The 24,060-nt window shown below is 39.9% G+C and overlaps 2 protein-coding genes across 2 annotated transcripts; one reads left to right on the top strand and one right to left on the bottom strand.

Annotated features, from left to right (window-relative positions):
* The first annotated feature begins 4,089 nt into the window (after positions 1–4,089).
* FAM3C (family with sequence similarity 3, member C) lies at positions 4,090–9,814 on the top strand. The gene is made up of 5 exons (XM_008940156.1): positions 4,090–4,164; positions 5,621–5,671; positions 6,144–6,228; positions 8,075–8,201; positions 9,215–9,814. The coding sequence occupies exons 1-5, from the start codon at positions 4,110–4,112 to the stop codon at positions 9,302–9,304; spliced, it is 408 nt and encodes a 135-aa protein (XP_008938404.1). The 5' UTR covers positions 4,090–4,109; the 3' UTR covers positions 9,305–9,814.
* An 11,959-nt stretch (positions 9,815–21,773) lies between these two features.
* Positions 21,774–22,238, bottom strand: WNT16 (wingless-type MMTV integration site family, member 16; the record flags this gene model as incomplete). The annotated part of the gene is made up of 1 exon (XM_008940157.1): positions 21,774–22,238. A coding segment is annotated over one exon (465 nt), but the record flags the coding sequence as incomplete, so codon positions are not given.
* Between the last annotated feature and the right edge of the window lie 1,822 nt (positions 22,239–24,060).

Here is a 24,060-nt window from a genome sequence, read left to right on the forward strand (position 1 = left end):
ATATGATTTATTATAATATTTAATATTTATATGCTCTCTAGAGTATTTAACTGAATACCTTTCAGTAAACCCCATAATGGGAATTTTAGTATTTGCTCGTAAATTCTGTTTCTTTGCTTTTAAGTTGTTTCTGCTCTTTGTCACCCAGAGTGTGCAGCTTTGTATTGCATGATCCAGCCACTCGAATTTTCAGGTCACATACCAGAAAAGACATGATGTTATTGCTGTTGGAAGAAGATTTTATTTTTTAAAGTCAGTCAGACTTCAAAGCCTTTGTATTCCCTTTGCATTTAAACTACTCCAGTTTACTTGTTTCTCAGCCCACACTGTGTCAGTACAGGGTGGTTCAGATAGCACATACAGTGGCCAGTGTTAATGAGTTCTAGAGCAAATGGCAACTTGACTGGGAAAAACATAACTGTGTAATATAGTAAATAGGATAATTAATCTGTAGAAAGTACTGGTTTACATTTTCCATCACATTATTCTCTGAAGTAACTGTAAGATTATTCTTACAGAATCATAGAATGGTTTGGGTTGGAAGGACCTTAAAGATCATCTACTCCCAGTCCCTCTGACATGCAGGGACATGCCCCACTAGACCAGGTTGCTCAAAGCCCCATCCGGTCTCATCTTGAAAACATCCAGAGATGGAACATCCACAGCTTCCTTGGGCAACCTGTTCCAGTGTCTCACCACCCTCACAATGAAGAACTTCTTTACATCTAATGCAAATCTGCCCTCTTCCAATTTGAACTCATTACCCTTTGTCCAATCACTACAAGCCCTTGTTAAAAAGTCCCTCCCCAGCTTTCTCGTAGGCCCCCTTCAGATACTGGAAGGCTGCAGTGAGGTCTCCATAGAGCAAACTCTTCTCCAGGTTGAACAACTCCAATTCTCTCAGCCTGTCCTCATAGAAGAAGTGCTCCAGCCTGCTGATCATCGTGTCCTCTTCTGGACCTGTTCTAAGAGGTCCATGTCCTTCTTGGGTTGAGGTCTCCAGAGCTGGATGCAGTACTCCAGGTGGGGTTTCATGAGAGTGGAGCAGAGGGTGAGAAGCACCTTCCTCGGCTTGCTGGCCATGCTTCTTCTGATGCAGCCAAGGATACGGTTTGCTCTCTAGACTGCACTCACACATTGCTGGCTCATGTTGAGCTTTTCACCAACCAGCACCCCCTAAGTCTCTCTCCTCAGGACTGCTCTCAATCCATACTCTGCCCTGCCTGTATTTGTGCTTGCGCTGACCCCGGTGCAGGACCTTGCACTTGGCCGTGTTGAACTTCATGAGGGTTGTCATGGGCTCACCTCTCCAGCCTGTCAGGGTTCTTCTAGATGGCATCTCTCTCCTCCATTTTGTTTTTCTACACAGCTTGGTGTCATCTTCAATCTTGCTGAGGGTGCCCTCAGTTCCACTGTCCATGTCACTGACTAAGATGTTACACAGCACTGGTCCCAGTTACTGCTCCCTGAGGAGCACCACTTACCTGTGATCTCCACTTGGGCTTTGACCCATTGACTGCATCTCTGTGACTGCAGCCATCCAGCCAGTTCCTTATCCACCTTATCTCCAATTTAGAGACCAGGATGACCTTAAAGATAAGACTGTACTTTTAGCACTAGGTCTAGGAATTAAGATGTGGCAAAATTGAAATGGGAGCTTTCTTCCCTGGCAACTAAACACACACAGCTTCTTTGCTCTGTGTTATTAGTAGAATCATGAACACCACTTGGAACTCAAGTCTTTCTTCTGTGAGGCTGACTTAGTTCAAGCTTACTCACCTGTAGGAGTGTGGTTGCATCGAAACATCACAGTGTAGTTGGGGAGCATGAGCTCACCAATGGCATGGAACAGCGGCGAGGTTCTGCTTCTGATTTCCATTCTTACTAGTGATTCACTTGGAGACTTTGGACAGTTTTATCTCTCTGCATAGTCTCTTTCCTGGTTTTAGAAAACTTGGTGCTGTCTTATTCTGATGACTAGGATGCTCAATATCTCTGAAGACAAGGTGATTCACTGATTAAAAGTTGTGGAATTTTAAGTAATATTTTTAACACCAGGACTGTAGGTTTTGGTTTGGTGGGTGGGTTTGGTTTGATTTGGTTTGGCAGTGTGTATAGTGTTTTGTTTGTTTTGTTTTTTTTTTCCCCAGTATCTGACTTACTGGTTAACTAAGAATAGACTATTGTTCCTGTCCAAAAAAAAAATAATAATCCTCTACTGGATATTTCATTGAAGAAAGCAATGAAAAGAAAGTAGTTGCTGGCAAGAAATCCTCTATTTTAATACTAGCATGTACCTTAGTGCACAGCTATTGGAGTCCTAAATCCATTTTCCCTTGACAAAAATCTTTCCAAATTCATTCCGAGGAGGACTTTTAATGTTCCTTTAAATGTCCACTAAAAAATATGATTCGTTTTATAGTATCTCCTGCTTTGCCAATACGAAGTTTAATTATTCTTTCAAAAGCTCCCATGTGTTGATTGTAAATTGTTGGAAGAATTTGAAAAGTGATGAAGGGCTGCCCTCCTGTGAGAAAACTGTCACATTACAGCCTGTAGTGTTTGACCTGGTGCACAAGCTATCTCAAGTGTGTAGTTATTTCCAAACTCTGAAAGAACTTATTTCCTCTTCAGTAGCTATTTTTTTAGTGATATTTTGTGAACTCATTCCTGAAAACAGTTTTTGTGTGGTTTGTTTGCTTGCTTGTTTGGTGGTGGGTTTTTTTGTTTTCTTTTTTTAATGATTATTTTGTATTTTTCTTCATACTTCCAAGACAAGGAAGAAGGGACAAGTTCTCCTAATTTTGTCAATGGTATTTACAGTGCAGGTTTTTTGTTGTGTTGTAAACTTAAGGATGCCACTTGGTTTATGAGAGCACTAAAGGTGTTGATATAATTCAGAGTGCATTTAATTTCTCAGCTTTTCTCTATATAGGTATTTTGGTGTGAAATAGGGAATTCTTCTGTATAGTAGTTCAGCTGTAGCCTTGTTCTCCTATATTGGAAGGATATAATCCAAATTAGAAAAAAAAGTACTATAGTCACCATCAAAATACTAAACATTGTAGTTGTTATTTCATGGTTCTTTTAGAAGAAGGGGCAATATTGCTGTGCTTCTTTAACCAGCAATTTCTCCATGCAGTTTTACTATTTCCATTAAGAAGGCAGTTGCATTTACAGAGAATTTTGTAGTTAAGAAGGAAGTTCTTCTTTCTGGTAAATAGGAAGTTCTTCTTTTTGGTAAATTAAATGTCCACTAAATTATATATGAGCAAAGGGATGTGTTCAGAACTTCACTATCTTTTTTTTCAGTTATGTTTCTAGTCTTTATTTGCCATATGGTTTGTATAGAACAGATGCTCAGATGTGACAGGAAAATCACGTGATCAGGGAAGAAATGATCCTTCAGTAGCTCAAATACTTCTGGAGTTTCCTACTAACCAGAACTGAATTCTGCATGTCAGCAGAAAATGTAAAGTCTTCTGTTTCACAACTTATTGAATTAGTATTTTAATTTGAATCAGAATTTTTGGCAGATGGTGTAACTTAGAGAACTAACAGAAGAATATGGACCCTTTCATCTCTAGTTGCTAGTTCTTTAAAACCTAAGTCACTGTGCCAAGAGGTACCATTAACTGACAGTCTTTCACAGTCACTCTTATCTGGGTAATACTGAGTCTTTATTCAGTTAGCTTTTAAACTCGTTAGCACATTGTTCATCATGTGCTTACAAAAAAGCTTGAAATGTTGGTTACACGACTGTGCTGAGCTCCTCAAATTATTATTTGTTTCAGGCTCTTTAACTGCAAGGAATTTTCTTAAATACATTAATAGCACTTTATTTTTTTGTGACACTTAATGTACTTTGAAACAAAGTTGATCAAGTGCTCAAATGAAAGGGATGCAACTGGGGATATGTGGCCTATTCTCAAATCAGTGTCGTAAGAGCACACAGATTAATTCAAGGAGATTTTGCTTCAAGTGCTTGTGAATGTGATCTTTCCAACTATGTATCTCTTACGATTTTAGTGATCCTGTTTAAAAACCAAATATTTCACATCAGAAAATAATTCTATTAAAAATAAATTTGTTTATTTTGTTTCAGTTTAATGAGTGGAGTTAAAAATAATGTTGGCAGAGGAATAAATGTGGCCTTGGTCAATGGTAAGTGGCATTTTAAGTGAGCAGATTGTCTTCATTTTCAGACTGTTTCTGAATTTTAAGATGAAATGCCAAGGGGTGGTGAAAGGCAAGTAGGAGGAGAAAAGGAATTATTCAACATATTTATACTGAGATAATGTCAGATCTTGGCACTTACACCTTTTTATTAGAGAGCAGAAAAACTCAGTGCATTTTTATTTTTAAAAGTGTCTAGTGAAAATAGTCAACACAGCACTCCACATTTCTGTCTGGGGGATACATCAGATCAACTAATGTGCATATAAAATGGAAAAAAGACACGAGAAGCATGCTACTTCTTTTGACTTTGTGTGTTGCCACCACTAATAAAGCTATGTAGACTAATTTCTTCTGTTGCTCTTTTTTCAGTGAAACTTACTTAACAAGTCTGTTTAATACATGGAAAGGCCAGCTCATTATTTCCTAGCTTGAAATCAGTATATTTTGATTAATCCATATCTATAGATCTTGTCCCTAAATACAGTGTAATGTTCAGGATTCTTAACTTTTATTAAAACCAAGCAAACTTACCTGTGCGTCACCTTGAAAGCTGAACTGAACATCAGTACTGTCATTCTTGTCCTTAACATGTAGGAAGCAATTCCTTGTAGCACTGAGATAGCATTTGGTTACTCCATTGCAATATAAATTCATGTTATTTTTGGATTGTACTCAGGTTTACATCACTTAAAGCATGACGTGAACAATAATCTCCAAATCCTGTTTTATCCTCCTAAATTGTCTCAGTCTGCTGAAAACCAAAACACCTACCTTTGTATCATATAGCTGCCAGTCTTTCTCCCTGTCTTCCAAACTTTAAATGAATGAAATTAAAAAGAAAACTCTACTTTCCATCAAATACTGCCTTCCTAGCCAGCATAGTGTAAAAAAAAAAAAAGCCAATGCGATTATTATATTGTTTCTATTTGTTCTGGATGTTTAAATTTCCAGTCTATAGCAAAACATGCTATATGTAATTTTAATTTTTCTTACTTTCCATGTGGCATTTCAGGCTACCAGTGGCTGTACTATCTATTTTTGCAGCAACAACTTTTAAAAAATGTCAAATATATTAAGTGAATTCTCCTTATTTGTTTTAGAGGCTCTGGAATTTTTGTGGGGTCGTGTTTTTTTGGTTTTTTTTTGGGGGGGGAGTGTGGGGTTTTGTTTTTTTTTTTTTTTTTTTATATTCTGCTCAAAGCAAAATTTGGAAGTTTTGTGTTGTCTCTTTTTTTTCCTTTTACCTTTTCCTGCACCTTTTCACAAAGTACTATGCTGTTTGATGAGTGATATTCATAAACGATAAGAGTTACTATAGTAATTTATTGACATGGTGTATTCTGCAGCACCTTCTCTGAAAGAGTAATTAAGAGAAGTTGGGTGTGTTGTCTGAAATAATTGTGTCTGCTGTACTTGACACCAAATATTTCTTTCTCTCCAGGTAAAACAGGAGAAACATTAGACACCAAGTTCTTTGACATGTGGGGAGGAGGTAGGTGCAGTTGCCTTAGCTTGTTAGAGAGAAACAGCTTAAATACTGCTGCTTTTTTTGCCCCTTTTTTTCTCCCCCTTCTCCAGGCTCCATTTGCTGTGGTGTTTTAAGGTGATAGCTAAAGGGGTGTCCCACCTCTACCTTTCTAATAGTGAAGAGAGTGGAACTTTGAATAAACACAAATAGTTGAGGTGGGAGGGAATGGTCTGGCTAATCAAACACACTTTTTCTCCTGAGTAGTTTCTGCCCGTGGTTGTCTTTACACAGTATGGATGAAATTCCTTCTATAGAACAAGAGAGTTCTCTCTGGTGCATTTTACCTTTCTCCCACTTTCTTAAAAATTTCTTTTTATAAAATTATAAGTACATTTACAAACATTCTTGAATGAATATCTTTGCAGGAAGGCATTGCTGGTGTTTAAATATGAAATGCCTGCTTGTTATTAAACAATTTTGTTCTCTCTCTTTTCAGATGTGGCACCTTTCATTGATTTTCTGAAGTCCATTCAGGATGGAACGATAGTGTTAATGAGCACATATGATGATGGTGCAACCAAGTATGTAATGGCTTTATATAATAAATATTGCTAAAACTTTTAACTGCTATTTTATACTGAAAAAGAAAATTCGTTCATTATAACACAAATACTTCAGATAGTTTTCTTCTTCCAGGATGACAGGTTTGCCACTATGCTTTCAGTTTATTAGTTTTATAATGTTAATGTGATTTGGGGACCAAATGGATCAAATCAGAGGGTTAAAAGACCATTCCAAATAGGCCTTGCCTATATCCGTCTTTTTGAAGTCTGAGAGGTAACTGGTGTGCACCTCGTACTTTTTGGCTCCAGTGTTTGGACTGTTCCACCCTAAATCTTCTCAATTTATTAATGTAGACACAGCCTTAGACGTTTCAGTTCTCTTCAAGCATTATCTTCCAGGCTTCACAACTTTCTTCAGATTTATAATACTAAAGTTTCTGCATTATTTGTTATTGTCATCTGCTCCTCACTTAAGTCATCCTTTCCAAAGGATTGCTTTTCATAGTGAAAATTAGGAGGGATTCTCCCCCCTGCCCCACCTTTTCCTATGTTTTAATATTTCACTTTTTGCTAATGTGGCCTGTACTTTTTCCTTCTCTTTTGGTTAAATTTGGTACCCACAACTTTTCTGCAGTTTTGATATAGAAAAAGCTTTCCTATGACAAACTCCTGACTTTGCAGTGTGCAGTATTTGCAGTAAATATGTGTCTGACCTTCACTGCTTTTAGGAGAAAAAAGCAATTTAATGTTTCTTTATGGCAGGCCTGGATCATCTATTGTGTTGTTCTGTTCACTTGTTTTGCTACTTTTCTTTTTGCTCTGTTTCTTTTTCTCTTTGATGTTTTAGACATTAAGTACAGTTAGTTTTTTCAGTAATCATGTCACAAGTGAGATTTCTGAATGCTTGTATGTAGATACAATATCAGCTAAACAAAAATATCAATTTGGCCCATTCATGCTGACAGACAGAAATTACTGCTTGTTAATGATGTCACATGATTAACCAAAACCTTACCTCTGGTGGCTGATGGTAATCATAAATGCCAATTATTGGAAACAACTAAAATTGTGAAGAACCAATATGTTTAAAAGAGAAATTTTATTTTTAATATGCACTTCCCTAAGCTCTAGAAATTTGGAGTGTGTTGTCCAAATAACCTCCAAAGTACTTCATCGTTTTCATAATTTTAGCTAAAGTGAGTCATATATCTGTATCTCAGTGAGTAGGAATAATCAGAACTTCTGTGTGTTGTTCAGTAATTGGGCAAATACAGTAACTGAAACGAAGTAAAAGAGTGTTACTTGGAGTTTTTGGAATGATAACTTATCATCCTATGGAGTCGTTTTCCCTTCTATACTAAAATTATCCTGCTTGGACCTACAGGCACCGAACTGTGCTGTGGGGCAACATTCTGAATGGTGAATTGACCCAAGCAGACAAGAACTTCTTTCATATATTTAGGTCATTCTTCTAATCTAAAATAGCTTTTACTTTATCTAGACGTCAGCTTAAGCCCGCAAACAATGTTTACTTTAAAGATTGACTTTTTTTAGTTACTTGGAGAATTACTAACGTGGCTTGAGATATATGTATAAATTCCCACAGGAAAGGGTTCTTGGCTTTTGTTGGTGTACTGATAGGTTTGTATGCTGGTTCCTTGAGACTATAATATTAAAGAGCAGTGCGTGTTACATCAGGTGATTTCAGAACTACCCTTATCTGATTTTGAAAGCTAGATCTTGCCCAATATTGACTGACTTAAACTGTATTTAATCCGTGTAAAGTTGAATGGTCCATTGAACAATGACAGCTCCTAAGGGCAGGTATTTTGTTCATGTACTGAACTTCTCTGTTTTGCTCAAGGCTTAATGAGGAAGCACGGAAACTGATTGCTGAATTAGGAAGCACATCTATTACTAATCTTGGCTTTAGAGACAACTGGGTCTTCTGCGGAGGAAAAGGAATTAAGACTAAAAGTCCATTTGAACAGGTCTGTGATTCTATAATTTAGCATGTTTTGTAAATGCTGTGCATTTGTTCAAGATGGGTATTTATTGCAGTTAGTGGCACATAGTGTTATTTTCAAATGTATTCCTTGACTAGCCTCTTCCTTTAAAATGTACTAAAGATTATTTGGTGATTCACAAAAAAGAAAACAATCTACATGGGGAAAATCTTATCCTCCCAATAACTAGATAACTTGTCTTTTCATGAATCCAGTTAAACTGAAGAATTCAAACCCTACTGCCTAACGCCTGTATTGGAGATGCACTAACAATGGTTGACCCCCCAACAGGGAAGCGGTGGTTAAGGTGTTGGTGTTCCCAGCTGTTCACTTTGCTCTTCTGTCCAAAATTATTTCTGCTATAGCAAAATGTGTGAAATGGAATTTACAGTTCAACATGTGTCATTGTTGCCTTTAATTAGCAGTAAATGTAGCTTTGTACTAGGAGAGCAAGGAAGGCGGGTTCTCTTCCAGCAGCTTTGCGAGGGAGTGGGAACTAGTGCCTGAGCAGGGGTAAACCTGGGAGCAGTAGTGTCTCACCTGACTGCACATGTTTGCTTGGTGGAAAAATAAACCTCTAAATTTTTAAAAAAGGTGAACGTTCAACATTATTCATGTTCTTTAAAATCTGACTGTTTGTTTTCGGTGCCTTGTAAGTTTAGTATCCTTACTTATTTTTTTTTCCCAAGTGGTTTATGCTTTAATGCAGTTGGTCTTTTCCTTGCTTGTTTCTCTTCCTTAATAAACATCCATAATAAATTTTAAAAATATTTTCCCAATATCGCTTAACTGTTTTTAGGACACACTTGTCTGAGCAAATTATATTAAGTGGTGAATACTGGGAGACTGTTCTATTTGATATAAAGCAAAGAGGCTAATAGTGATGTCTTCTCTTTGTTCATGGCCTGAAAATAAGTAAATAAAATGTCTTTTAAGGCTGTGAGTTAAAGGGATAAATGACTTTACGTTAACAGTAGATTGATGTTTTCTATTTATAGCATATAAAGAACAACAAGGACACAAACAAGTATGAAGGCTGGCCAGAAGTTGTTGAGATGGAAGGCTGTATCCCTCAGAAGCAAGACTAGATGAAAACAAAAGAAAAGGAGAGAGACAATATGGAAGAAAATGCACTTTCTGCTATTATTAGGGAGAGGGCTATGAAGGAGACTGTACTGTAAATAATATTTTTAAAGCATGCAACCATCTTGTCGGTGTGTGCATGAGCACTGACATTTTGAATATTGGGATTATTTATTGCTAACACACCTAGAAATCCTTTTTGTAAATATGTCCAAAATAAAAGAAACATCAAATAATTTCTATGCAGGTTTCCTAAAAGCACAGTATTTAGTTTGCCTGTGGTAAGGAATATCTTGTAAACAAACTGGCTGGTAAATTGCATATGCGGTTAATAAACAGATCCTGACAAACGTTGTACTGTCCTCTTAACAGTGTAATGTTGCTGTGAGTATGTAACCTTTGAGGAGTATTGTAGATTTTAGTGGTAAGTTAATGAAGAGCTTTAAGTTTTTTTTTTATCCTCTGCCTTTTTAATGGCAGCATCACTTTTTATTAAAGCTATTTGGTTATTCTAATACCATGTGCTCCAGAAATTTATTTTGCAGTCCCCCATCAAAACTGAGTAATCGGCATGGGAAGAATACATGATATTGTAACACAGATATGCCATGGGAAGCACAATATAAATTATTTTTATTAGGGGAAGAACAAAAGTAAATATATAAATAGTATGTGTGATATTTAAAAGCGGCTTGGAAGGATTTGTACTTAACTTGAAAATACTGTTTATTTGTAGAAGAGACTTGGCACGTTAAGCAGCAGCACTTGTGGCTAAGTAGTTCAGTTTCTGGTGCAGTTCTTGGACTCCTGCTTAACCATCGATTTTCCCTATGGCTGCTCAGCCGTAGCAACTAGTCACGTAGTGAATGTCTATAATGGAATAGCTTCCTCTTTTAGTTCTAACATCAGGAGTAAATTTCCCAGCACACGATGCCTGGAAGAAAGCAGTCTGTCTTCCAGTAGAGTTGTTTCAGGATGCACAACTGTGCACTTTTAACCTCCTACATTACATCTGGTGTGAGCTGAGGCAGTATGTTCTTGCAGGGAGATGTTAGAGGAAGCATTTTTTCTTGGGCTATGCAATCTGTGATGTTTAAACTTAACTGACAAGGTTTCCTTCATCCTTTTTGATTCCTAAATGGAAAATTATGGACAAAGTTGAAGTGGCCTTAACCTTTAGGTTGTATTGGAGCTGTGAGGAAACATTGCTGTTTTGGGAAACTTCTGTTTCTTTTAAGTAGGGTCAGCTTGAACTTTTGCTGAAACTAAGTCAGTGGGGTATAACTGATGGTGCTGATATTCACAAAATAGGTACTGACACCAAATTGGGTGTAATTTCTTGGAGCTTTTTGCTGTTAGTTCTGGTATAATCTTCAAAAACCTCTAGCTAGCACCATGGGGCAAAAGACCACAAAAGGATTTTTCAGGAACCCACAGTGCAAGAGTTGAATGCAGTAGCAATAAAAATACTGTTATTGTTGATGTCTTCTGAGAGAAATTTAATTCTGTGCACTAAAAATTTCAAGTAATATTGGAAATTACCTTGTAAGTCAAATAAGTAATTTGTGATACCAGAGTTAGACTGGGTTCTGAGTTGTTCTGTATGTTTTAACTAGCTTGTTAAATAATGTTTTCCCTCAAGTTTAATGTAGAACAGCAATAAATGCACCTTATACAGTGAAACTGCTTTTGTTAAATCTTTCAGATTTTCTTGTGTAGGAGGACATGTCAAAACCATGTATATTTTTTTCACCAAGGGGAACCCCCCTGTTTCTATCAGTTGGAAAATAACTTCTATTTCATCACATTAGGCCATTGTGGAAAACTAATTGTGTAAGTCCTGGAATTTTCACAGAAATACAGTTTTATTGGTATATGTGCCAGGATTGTTTATGCTGCTATTGAGAATAATAAAGTAAATTTTAGAGTTACTTCACAGAAGTTTAAGAGAGAAAATAAACAAACAAACAACAAACCCAAAAAACTTGTCAGCATTAATAGTTTCCCTGGACTACTCTTGTCTTCATTTGATTTTGAATGCCAGTAAATATTTCATCTTTCATCAAACTGAAAAGTTTGAATTTCCTCTACAAAATTAAATGTAGAGGAAGTAAGACTAAAGGTAGACCTCTTTCAGCCCTTGTATTTTTGAAATTTGTGCCTTTTTTCAGCAGTCTGCTTATATTATGACTTAACCTTTTAAAACTTAACACTTTTCAAAGTTGTGCCTGCCACAAACCTTTTAAACAGCAGATTCTAAAGCAATAAAATGGTAGGATTGGTTTTGTAACTTTATTTGATTCTTGTGATTTTGATGGATATCTTGCTCTTATTGTCAAAACCATGGTCTGATAGCTGTATTGTTACTCTCTTCATGTATGTAAAACCTGTACTGGAGTGGCCTTGCAAATGGTGTCTCCCTGCTCTTGTCGGTCATCATTGTCTGTTGGCTGGCTTACACAATCTAGTCCTGCCATCTTTTGTGCCTTGAGTGGGCTAGTTACACTGTCCCCTCTTCAGGTAAATCACCTGATGCTTACTCTTAAGAAATGAGACTTTCTATAAACATCTGTGTGCATTTAATTTGAGTTACCACGGACAAAGATTGCTTTTCTGGCCTCCCTGGTCTCTCCCCAACCTGGTGGTAAGAGGGAGGTAGTGTCAAAGACAAAGTAATTTTGTAGAGGTACTTTGATGTGAGGCTACCTCTGTGTGACAGCTCTGGGATGTATATTTTCCTACACAAGATGATGGGAATGCTTGCACCATCTCTAAGACTTGTTGAGAACAGACCAGTAAGGGAAGGAAAGAGAAAGATTGTAGGGGAGAAGTCTACCTCAGAAAGTGCAGCTGTGAGAAGAGGGGTGGGGAGAACAGAAGGTGGTTATAATTTCACCAAGATAATGGGATTCAAGCCACATGAAGACAACTTCATTGTAAACCACAGTGCTCAAGTGCATCCTAGTGCTGCTTTATATGGGTAACAAGAGTCTTAAGAAAGAAGCTGAAAAGGGTCACTGCCTTGATATACCCTCTGCATGTTTCCTAGTACCTTTCATGATCAAACTTGGTTTTTCTTCTCTCTGAAAACAGCCGAGCATTTTACAGCTTTGTTTTCCCCAGTGCTAGTTTGGAAAAGTTTCCCTTTGCGGGAGAAGTCCCAAGCAAGGGACTTTTTATTGATGGAATCCTCTTCAGTTTTATGTCTGTTCTTCAGTTTTATGTCTGTAAAACCAGGCTAAGGCCATGCCCTAGCCATAATACAAGGGGCCTGGCTAAGAAAACTGAAAAATTTGGAAAGTTGGATGGGAACTTTGAGGCCAAAGCCAGAATTTGCAAGAACAGCTCTTGCTTCTGATACCACAAGGTGCCAGTGGCCCCTGATGCTGTACTGGGGATATGTGGGACCCTGCTTCTCACCTTCCAAGCAATGTGCCAAAAGGGCACAAACACCTGGGCACAGCAACTGCCTGCTGCTGCTTCCCTGGAGGAAAAAAACAAGAATGGCATGAGAGAAAGTTCTCTGTTTGTGTTTCATTATGTTTCTGATTAGCTTTATCCACTTCTCGTTCCTCCTTTCTCCTCCTGTAGTCATCAGCCCTTTCAGCCTTACACACAAGATCTAATGCATCCTTCACAGATGCAGGTTAAAACAGGTTCCTCAGATGTCTCTTCCTATGCTTAACTATTCTTTGCTGAATATAATCATTACTTATTTGCAAATTAAAAATTTATGCTATTCCTCTTAGATATCTTTTACATTCTTCCTGGCTCTATCTTTTCCTTTCTAGAACCTGCAACCCAGTGTTGCAGTGCGCCTCCTGGAGACAGAGGTTTCTGTTGCCTCTTTGTCCCCAAACATGGGCACACATCCAGAATTTTCCATCTTTCCCAGGTTGTGGTTGGCTTAGCCACCACAAGACCAATCCCCTAACACCCATTGGACCCCTGACCTGTAGGTAACCCATCCGTGTATCCTTACAGGACAATGCCTTTGTAAACCCACCTACCTACCTGTTAAACACCCATGGCCCCAAGGCCACATGCTCTTTCGCTTCTCCCCTGGGGTGGGTGCTGCTCAGTGCCTGCCTCAGGTGTTTTTTGTTTGTTATTTTCATGTTATTAAAACCTTTTATTTTGGAAGAAAGCGATCGTTGCCCATCCCTCCTTTACTCGCCACTGCCCTCCTCTTCGCTGAAGACCACCCTGGAGGTACTACTGGGGTCTTGCTGGGGGTGTTTTCTTCCCGGGCAAAACCAGCGGGTTTAAAACCCCCTGTGAAATATATTTTTGGAAAGTTATAACCCAGTTCTTTTACACTTGCATTTATCCTTTTTAAACTACTGTAATCTGTACATTCGTAATCATTTGTTCCCTCAGAGAGGTCTGTTCCTTTCTTAGGATGATGTCCATAGCAGGACATAGCTACAACTTCATTGAAATAAAAAAAGACACTCCCAGCTGAAAAGGAACCACGTCTCCTCTCTGAGCTTGATGGATAGTGGTGGAAGGGAGTGCTGTCTTCTGTGAAACTTAGTCTGCAAATGTTTTTTTCACTACCAAACACTGCAGCAATCTCTCTGACTAATTATATCCCTTGGCCTTGAATATTTCAGCATTGTCTTTATCAGTACAGCCTTGTGTTCCCAGATCTTGGCAGCTTAATCATCCCTCCCATTGGAAAATGTAGTGGATAACGTCTTGATTATGGCTTTTGTATCTTAGCCCTTGTGGGTGCCTTGAAACCACTTACCACAGAATGTAGATAACTACACCTTGTGTTAAGTTTTGTAGTGTATTCTTAAATAAAATTAACATCATCTCTTTATTATCCTTTGAAGAATGCAGAAATGAAAACTTCCAGGTCTTTAGAATATATATGGAGAGAGGTAGGGAGTTTCAGGTAACTTCAGGTAAGAGTAATAGTCCAGCTATGTTGTCTGCTGTATAAAATGCACAGAAATCACTCCATCCTCTATGGGAAATTTCTGGCCCCTGGATGCAGCTCGAAGCAGCTGTTTAATTCTGTTACTTTTGCTGATCTTGCACTACAATGCAAGACATTTAGAGTGGTTTTTTAGCATTGCAATTATGGGGCAATCACCAAATGGGAAGAAAAAACCCACTGAACCCAGCTAATATTTTAAGGTTAAGTGGCCAAAACTGTATTATCCTAAATATGGTCTCAGCTGAGAGTAAGGTTACTGTTCTTTCTTGCCTTATGGCTGTTTAGTCCTCAGTCACCAAAAGAAAGGAAGGCTTATCAAAGAAGATACTTCCCATTGTACTACTGTAAAATCATTAATCAATGGGAAATGTGCCTGCCCTGAAGCACCAACCCTTCTTACTGTACATGGCTTACTCGATTTCCTGAGAGGACTCCTATGTAAGCATATTGTGAGGGATCACAAAACTTCTACAGGAGGTGACTGTAGCATTGGATAATCCCCAAAGGTTTGTTCTACATAAAGCTTTTGCAGAGAAATTACTAAAATGGGTTTATTTTACTAGCTGCTTTGAGAACTTCTGTCAAATACTCTCCATTTGTGCTATGTGGGTTTTGTTTTTGTTGGTTTGTTTTATGTTTAAAAACGGAGTTTTCAAAGCGCCCAAAGTGTGAAACCATAGTTGGACAATATTCAGATGTTGGCAGCACAGTCAGCTCAGGTAGTTACTATTCCTGGCCACCTCCCTGAGTTCTTACTGCCACGTCCTTGCTGCAGTTTGCTGCTCCAGACTGAGCCAAATCTATTGTTTGTGGAGTGTTTCTGTGAACCGTATCCTTAAACCACTTGATGGGCTGAGGTCAGGGCAGGGGGCAGGGAGCCTGAGCACACAGCCAGCCTGGCAAGCAAGCCCAGCCTGCCATAAGACTACAGCCTAAAGCTCCAAAATTAGCAAGTATAAAACCTAACAACTTCTCTAAGTTTCAGGTAACTTCTGGGTTTGCTCCTACTGGCAACATCAGCAATGGCTAGCCAGAAATGTTTTTTAAAACCCCAAATAGCACATCTTAAACTGGAATTGAATAATAACTTTGTGTTCCTCTGCACATTGATTCTCTTAATGATATCTAGATCCTCTAAAATCTCAGTATGTTTAATGTCAAAATATTATTTAGCACGTACTGAGACACAATAGAGTGTCAAATTAATTTCTTAGATTATGGGGCAGATTGGTACAAGCAAAAGAATGGGACATTGTTTCAGTTGTCAGCTGCTGTTTTGTGCTGCTGACTTAAGGCACAATGTACCTTTCAGCACAGAAGGTAAATCACCATCCACATAAATAACACAGCAATCTGGTTTTAACCCCTAATATGGTGTCAAGCTTTTTTCTCTAGAAAACAGAAATGCTCATGAGATCTGTTCGCTCTGCTCCACAATCAAGTACGAATTTTCAGGACTTTTGGGCAAATGATTATAGAACTCTTACCCAGTTAGGAGTTTCAGCATTTTAATTAAGGCATTCTGGCACACACATAGCTTGAAATTAAAAAAAAAAAAAAGAAAAAAAGGCCAGACAAAAACCCAAAGCTAGTAAACTCACGATTCTTGAAGTATTAACAAGGAAAATGTGCAGCTTATTTAAAGTGACACTGTATAGAGATAAGCATAGCAAGGCTGAGAGGCACATGAAATGGCCAGACTCTGAGATGGGCTCTGATCTTTTAGCCTGTGACAAGCTGTGCTCATGCTTGTAGGCTCAGGTTCAAAAAAAACAGCAGAAGGTTTCTCAAGGCATGTGGCACTACCCTGCAATGAATCCATCTTCCTCCCGTTCAGTTAGTGCATCTGAACTGTGTATGTGTGTCTGCCTTCACTCTCCCAGAGGCTTTATTTGGCACACCTCTTTGCTGTGCAGATGAAGTGATAGTCTCCTCCACCAAAAGTCATCCATTTACAGCCACCTTGCCACCCAAATTCCAGCCTCAGCCAGAGGGACCAGCAGTCAGTGCTATCTGCTAGCTGGGAAATGAACTGCAGTCTCATGGTGCTACCTGCCACCCTACTTCCAGCCTCGCAGAGGTGACACAGTAGCCAGAGAGCATTAACTCCCATTTCATTCTCTGCTGAGTAAACTACTAGCTATTTAACAGAACTACCTGTGGCATCACACAGCTGTGGTTCAGTGTAACAGCAGAGTCCTAGGCAGGCACAGGTACTTTGGCACTAATTATTTGCAGCATTAATGTGGAGGTGCCATTCCCTTCAGGATGAATTTGTCATTTGTCTGTGGGACAAAAGCATATTTGACTTCCAGAAACACAACCCACAGGAGGCCATGTTTAGGAGATGCAGTTTTAGCCGACTGATGGTTTTGGTCTTTGGCCATTGTTGAAAAACTGCACTGGGCAGGGCCTGCCCAGCAGTCACGACTCAGATGGCTACTGCACAGTCCTGACTGGCAAACCACAGTTTTCAAACTACACGAGCTGAGAAACAAAAGCAGTGACCAGCTGGCCAAAGCATTAGGCTGGTGAGGTGAGCAGGAGAGCTCACTTTTTGGTTTTTTTTTGTTTTTTTTTTTTTTCATTTGTGGTCAGAATATTACTATTACATTTCTTAGTGATGCTCATTGGAATGTATGGGTGTGAAACTCTGCTTCTCCATTACATACTGTTAGCCATTGTCTGTGCAAATTTTCACTAACAGTAAAAATTGTGAAAGTGTGTAAAATCCTAAAAACTACTACTGAAAATCCTTGCATGAATTTAAAAATAAAGTTGTGATACCTCATTCACCATTACTACTGCTGCTGGATCTGTGTGCTCCAGATCACCTGGCAGGACAGATGGGATACAGTCAGGAAAGGATTCAGAATGGACACTTTTGGCAGATTATCTAGAACAAATAATAACATTTATTCCACTCTGATGCTTCCTGATATCCCACCCTGTCTGATATCTAACATAAGTTAGAGGTCTCAGACAAACAGTGGCATGAAGTCTCGCACAACGTCTCCATTTGGCATGAAGTCTGCCACAGTAGGATGACCCTTTTACAAGTTTTTAATACATTTTTAACCAGCAGAGTGAGTTGGTAAGGGTTCAGCACTCTACATGCCCTGGCCCTGACAGTTTTGATCTATGAGGAACCACTGTAAAGTCAAATTTGCTATCTCGTGAAACCTCATCCTTTGATGAAATCAAGCATCTCAGTTTTGTCAGCAACCTCAGCCAAAGTGGATGTCTTTTTAACATCATTTCCTCTGAATGACCCATGCTAATTTTTGCTATTTACTTTACTCGTGTGCTTCACATACTTGTCATTCACTGAAAAGAGCTGCCCAGCAGAGACATTTTGATAGCAACTGGGATAATCTTCATTTACTACACATCTTTTGACAAAGGATTTCCAACAGGCAAGGACAAGACAATGTTCTTCAGCTGCTGCTGAAGGCACAGGCTGACATGTCAACAGACTCACCAGCTGTATTCCTCCAGTAACTCCTCTGACTATGTCAGTACTGCCATCAACAACACAACTTTGCTCTTAAAATACGCAGCCAGTGCACATACATTTCTGTTTTCAAAACAGCTTATATCATTTTCACTTTCAGAAGAGGTTACAATTATCCTTTTTCCAAAAGTAAACTTGTGACATTTTTCATAGGTTTGCTACTTTCCAGAAACTGCTGCTCCATGCATACCAGGGCAGCGTGAGGGAACAGGACTGAGGTAAGACCTTTCCCTGACTCAGACGGTGAAATTCTTTCCAAATTTTTTTTTTTCTACCCTCACTTTCTCAGGTGAGCACTCATGTAGTTACTTTCAAACAGAAAGGCTATATTATTGCAAAGCTATACAAGAGTATTAGATGGCTATACTTCCCGTGTCAACAACCTTGATCCTCCAGTTCCAGCACGGGGAAAAAAACCCTACCCTGTTAACCAAGTGAATAAAATCCATCCCAGAGCCATATGCCCACAAAAGTAGCTGAACCACATATGTCATATGCACACAAGCTTCTCTTTGAGAGTGGAGGCATGCTTGTCTTACAGACAGATGGTTCTCCCTCTTGCTCTCACCCAAGGACAGATTTTTTTTTCCAGAGCATAGAAAAAGTAAAAGCAGTTTTGTGGAATAAATACCGTGATAGATGTCAACTAATTTCTTTAGCCCTGATGCTACTACAAAACAATGTACATATCCTGATCATCTGAAATTCCTTTTACGGATGCTGCCCATCCAGAACTGGTTTTATGGATGTAACTTCAATAAGTTATAGTGGAGCTTAACTTAAACAGCAGTTTCAGCTACGATAGGTAGAGGGACTCATGCTCCAGCCTCCCCAGTGCACTCAGCTTTGCTTCTGCTTTCACCTCCAAGCCCCCAGTGTTGTTGCAGCAGGAGAGTGAGCAGCAGGCCCTCAGATCCCATGCACTTGCTCTCACCAGTGTTTTGCCCTTGGTGCAGAAAGGGTAATGCTACCTCACATGAAACAGGTCTCTTCTGCTTCTCAGAGGCAAGATTGGTCCTCCTGCTGCCAGGGAAGCTTCAAACCCCTGTTAGTCTTTTTTTTTCTCAGCTATTGCAGCTTTCATAAACCATGTGTGCTGCCACTTCTCTTCATTGTCTTTCATCATTCTTTCAAAAAATAAACTTCCCCCCCAGCAAAACCAGAAAAAAAAATCTTTTATTAAGAACATTTAAGAACAAAGTTTTTTTTTTTTTTTAATTAGATGACCTCTCAAAAATAATGCAGTGTCCAATACTGGCTAGCCAAGAAGGCAGGAGACACCCTGACTGTGTTGTCTGCATCATGACTGCCCCACATCTCTGTGCAATGCTGATGTGAGAGACCTTTCTCTTCAAACCCACAGGAACAGCCTACCAAGATTTTTCTCGTGGGCAGGTCCCTCAAGCTGACCTTAGACCCAGGAGTCCAGGACCATTTTCTCACCATTTCCTACCCTGCCAGAAGTTAAGGCATATTGAGAAATACATTGGTGATTTTCCTTACTTTACAGATCAGGCATGGAAGAACCTTTAGGTCTGGTAAAAAGCTCAACTGGTTTTGAGACAAATTTGGACCTGAGATCTTGGTCTCTGCACTGAACTCCCAGTAGCTGGTTCCTGCTGGAGCCCCATACAACAAAATGGTGGTGACCTCAACACTGAATTCAGATGAGGTACCACTAGGAACAGTCTCACGTAGGGTACTGAGGCACTTACCTCTGCCAGCAGCTTGATGTAAGGCAGATTCAGAAAGAGAGAGGTAGTCTCTGCAACACCTTCATATCAACAGTGACCAGCACCCATGCTGTCAGCAGGTGCTGTGGCAGAGCCTGTGGGTTTACTTTCATTGCTGAAAGATGGGAACAACCTGGGGCTCACAATTCTTTCTTCAGAGTCTCCAATCAGGATGCATTCCCCTGATCCACGTTTTCACAGGGAGGGTGTTGAATCCTCTTGTGACTGTGTCTAGCATCTACAGTACCCTTCTCACAGGCAGCAGATTTTGTGACCTCAGGATAATTATCTGGCTAGGTCAATGGAGACAGATTGGTCACATGTGTATAGAAGGTCCAAAAAGAACCAGCAGAAAAAGGACTTCTTGGCTGCTGAACTGCTGTTCCTTATGTTCACTCCACATAAGGCAGTGATGTACCACAACACAGAAGATTTTGTTTGCTTCATCCTGACCCACACATCCAATAAAGAGTGACAAGGAATCTGGTCACCATCTTGCACAGGAAAATAACTGACAGCTAGGAATTCCACAAGGTAACTTTGAAAGCCTCAACCAAACTGCCTAGGATTATGTCTTTCTAAAAACTGTTAGTGTGCACTAAGTTCACAGACTGCAAACCTTTGCAAGTCCCCTTGATGTCAGTGGGAGTTCTGAACTTACCACTGGAGCTGGCATTTCACTGTTTGTAAATGGATGCAAAATAATAAGAATAAAAAAAAAGTAAAAAGAATATTAATTAACTGGTCATTTAGAAAATCATAGTAAGTGTTTCTCATCAGTGTGTATTAACTGCAATAATGATAATCATCCCGATGGTAACTAAAAGAATGCTTATGTAGTTCTCTGACTAATGTCCCCCTGCACACACAAATAAAAATCAGTTCAATGCTACTACAACAGTAACAAATATCTAACCAACAAATACCAAAGGCTGTAATCTTATCACATTAGTTTTGGAAACCTTTTACATAACTTGCATAATTTAAATATTTACAAAATATAAACTTTCTTGTCTTATCAAAAATAGGTCTTTGCACATTTAAACAACAGAAGTGCTTTTTAAGCCAGGCATTAAATCATTGCATAAAAATAAACAAGTTACAGAGATGCAAAATAAAATTGAGCCAACATATGGAGGGGGAGAAAATGTTATCAATAACAGTTTAAATATTTCAGTGGTGTGAGACAACCCATTGATTACACTGTGCATTGAACTTTCTTAGGATGCAACTTAATGAAAAGTTCTAGCTGCTGCTTGCATAATAGAAAGCAATGTGTTAATAAAAATCTTTCACTTTATGGCAGATGCCTTTGGGCTGAATCTCACAGAGCTAACTGTGAAAATGATAGTGACCCATCAGCGAGACGGTCGGACGTGGCAGGTTACTGCACACAGTCCAACAGCTGGTTGGTGACAGCCACCTGACTCACACATTGTGTGTTCAGAAACTGGGGGAATGGCTGCGAAGGATTTTACTCCCTTCAAATAGCAAACTATTTCTGATCCTCTTCAAACCTGCCCCTTGTGCGTTCGAAAGATAATCTATAAAAAAGCCCTGAGGTTGCTATTTGGTACGATGTTCACATTCATCAAGCTGTGCTGCAGCCCCTCTACTCTGGACACAGCTTGCTCCATGCCAGTGGACCCACCCAGGCAGTGCCCAGCTCTCTGTAGTCACTCATGTTTCCCTGTACCAGTTGCTTCTCTGCATATTATACAGAAGACAGCTTTCTGAACGGTTGCAATGCAAATGCATGAGGGTCAACAGCAGAATGGTTCCCCTATCCTTGTTTCTGGTTTTGTTTGCCCTAAAGCTTGCAGAAATGAACCATCTAGTGGATTCATCTAGTCCCAGTTCTAAAAATACAGACATAAAGATTATATCTAATGTGTCTTACACGCCCTCTTAACCCTTCAGTCTCCGGCTAACGAGATCTTGAGTTTTGTCCACTGTAGCTAACGATCATGTGGATCTTCAGGATATTGTGGCTATTAAAGACCGGGAAAGTTTAGTGTCTGTCCCCGCTCACGTAGTTACATGTTCAAATAAGTCATCAGGAGTCTGTTTTTGTTGTTTTAGCTCTCCCTGCGTGCAGGCTGCGCTTCACTCCGTTGCACTTCCATACACCAAATGCTCGGACAACCCGTTGTTTGGCAACACCCACTGCCAGAGGCTGGTCCCGCTGCAGCCCCGCGGGGTGCCAGCAGTCGCTGCCCGTGTGGCAGCTGCAGGTGCCAGCGGGCCGGGGCGCTGTGGCTGCGGGCTCTGCACCGGCCTCACTTGCAGGTGTGCACGTCGGTCATGCTCTCGCAGCGCCGGCAGCGCACGTAGCAGCACCAGACGAACTTGCACTCGCACCTCTCCACGTGCCGGACGACGTGGGTGTTGTACCCACGCCCACAGCAAAGGAGGTTGCAGCCGTCGGGTCCCTCCGAGGTGCGGTTACATTCCCTCCCCTGAGTCCCAGGGATCTCCAGTTTTTGGTCTTCGACGCAGTAGTTGGGTGACTTGTTCACGTAGAGCAGGTCGTCCTTCCCGATCGGCATTTTTCGCTGGCTCTTCTCTTTCCTGCGTAGCTTTTTCTTCAGTCTGTCTGATATTTGTATGCTGTTTTCATACTTATCCTTTAAAAACCGGCCAATCTTTTCAAAGGAGGACATCGTTTTCCAACAAGTTTTCACAGCACAGGACCCAGAAACACCGTGACAACGGCAATCCACTGACATCAGCTTTGCTACAGCCTGAAAGCAAAGAGAGAAGGATATTTGGATGTGGTCTTTCATTCGTTAAGTACTGACTGACATGAGTAACACAGGTCCTGCAGTACTAAATATTCTGGCTCCTATTGCCATTTCAGTGATGGGAAGCCAGAGCAGAGGAGGATACGTGTTAGGAACCAGATTTCTAACACTGAACCCCCACTATGAGAAGCCTCATCTTCAGAACTGCTCTGCATCTGCACTTTTCAATGGTGATAACATATGAACATTGAATCACAATAACAAAAGCTCGTATTTCTGGCTGACTTTTCATTCTGGAGGATCCTAACTACCTGAAATGCTGTGTGTCCTGTGTAGCTCCTCCCACTGCTGGAGTGGAAATGGCCCTCATGGGGAATAGCAGGAGGGGAAGCTGGGATAGGGCAGGTAAGGGCACTGTTCTTACACTGGAAAACATTTACTGGACAGACCTATGCCATCTTTTAAGAGTAAATGTTCACAACACAGACTGTAACTAAAGCCATGTGGATGGTCTGGAGTTGCACAGCAGTGCCTGTGCACCCAGTGTGGCTCAGCATCCAAAAGTGCATCATACAGTCTGGAGGTGCCTCAGGGCAGACCTGTGTTGGGAGAGTAGAAGGATGCTTGTGTCTCTCCATGGGAGGTCTATCAAAGGAGCCACTACAGCTCAGCAGAGGTATCTTCAACTTGGGTATTCTAGAGTAAATCTCAGGTGCTTCTCACTTCCAGGATCAAGCCTTGTTCTTGCAGTTGAGGAATATTAGTACTATCACATGTTCCTAGTGTTCCCAGTTGCACAATGGCTCTATTTAACATAATTTGATAGTTACATTCATATTACTTTCATAAATTTCAATGTTCCAGCAAACTTTCCACACTTATTACCAACATTAAAATACTCTTAGATGGGCTGAGGGTACATCCATGCAGCAGCAAGCACTGGGCTGAACAATAACTGTCTGACCAACAATGGGAATCTGCAGCCTGTGCTAAGCTTTTGCAATACACAGGAATTTTGGCTCAGTTTGTAGGAGACCAAGCCTCGAAGAACTGGAATATATAAACAAGCAGTAACTTTCTGTATCTGGAACTATAACTCAAGCAGTCAGGGGACAATATAATACTTTCTCCTGAAATACTTAATAGTCATAATATAAAATCTATACGATTAGACCCATGACATCTCACATCAGAGTTTGGAAAAGTGCACAGAAAAATCGTAGCATGCACAGATACAGCAAATGGACAAGGCGTCATAACTTTTGTTTTGCTTTGCTTTACTTTTCCATTAACCTATGCCCTGGAGCCACCCTGTAGACTCATATGGGCTCTTGGTTAATGGTATAGTAAGCCCATGTTAATGTCTTCCATTTTACTAACTCTTCCTCCTCATAATTAAGTTCCATAATCAAAGCAATTGAGAAATGTAACAGCGTTAGTTAAGCTATAGTAAGTTTCTCTTGAAACTTCTCATGCAGTGAGGCCAATATAGATTCAAATTACTCCTCACTCAAAGAGCCAGTATTTCCCACTAAATGGGGAAGATAAAAAGTGCTCCTAACTTCATGATGATTATGAAATTTCACCCAAAACCTTCATTTTACCCCACACCTCCCACAAATATTAACTTCTATCAATCTATGTCTTTCTCAAACTGCTCTAGAGAAGAAAAAAAAAACAAAACAAACAGAAGACAAATCTTTCTAACACCCTCCTCTGATATCTGCTGAGAAAATAGTTTCATTTGTGCCTGTTCCTAAGCCTTGATTCTCCAGTGAGATCAGAGCCCTGAATTCCTATCAGGCCCTACTGACCTTATCAC

The sequence above is a fragment of the Merops nubicus genome, unplaced genomic scaffold (assembly GCF_000691845.1).
Source record: "Merops nubicus isolate BGI_N331 unplaced genomic scaffold, ASM69184v1 scaffold27785, whole genome shotgun sequence".
NCBI classification, from domain to species: Eukaryota; Metazoa; Chordata; class Aves; order Coraciiformes; family Meropidae; genus Merops; species Merops nubicus.

Bases quoted from the DNA above. Each gene is read 5' to 3' on its own strand.
- FAM3C (XM_008940156.1), top strand. From the start codon at position 4,110: ATGAGTGGAGTTAAAAATAATGTTGGCAGAGGAATAAATGTGGCCTTG. The intron at 4,165-5,620 runs GTAAGTGGCATT...CTTTCTCTCCAG, and splicing joins AAATGTGGCCTTGGTCAATG to GTAAAACAGGAGAAACATTA. The intron at 5,672-6,143 runs GTAGGTGCAGTT...CTCTCTTTTCAG, and splicing joins CTTTGACATGTGGGGAGGAG to ATGTGGCACCTTTCATTGAT.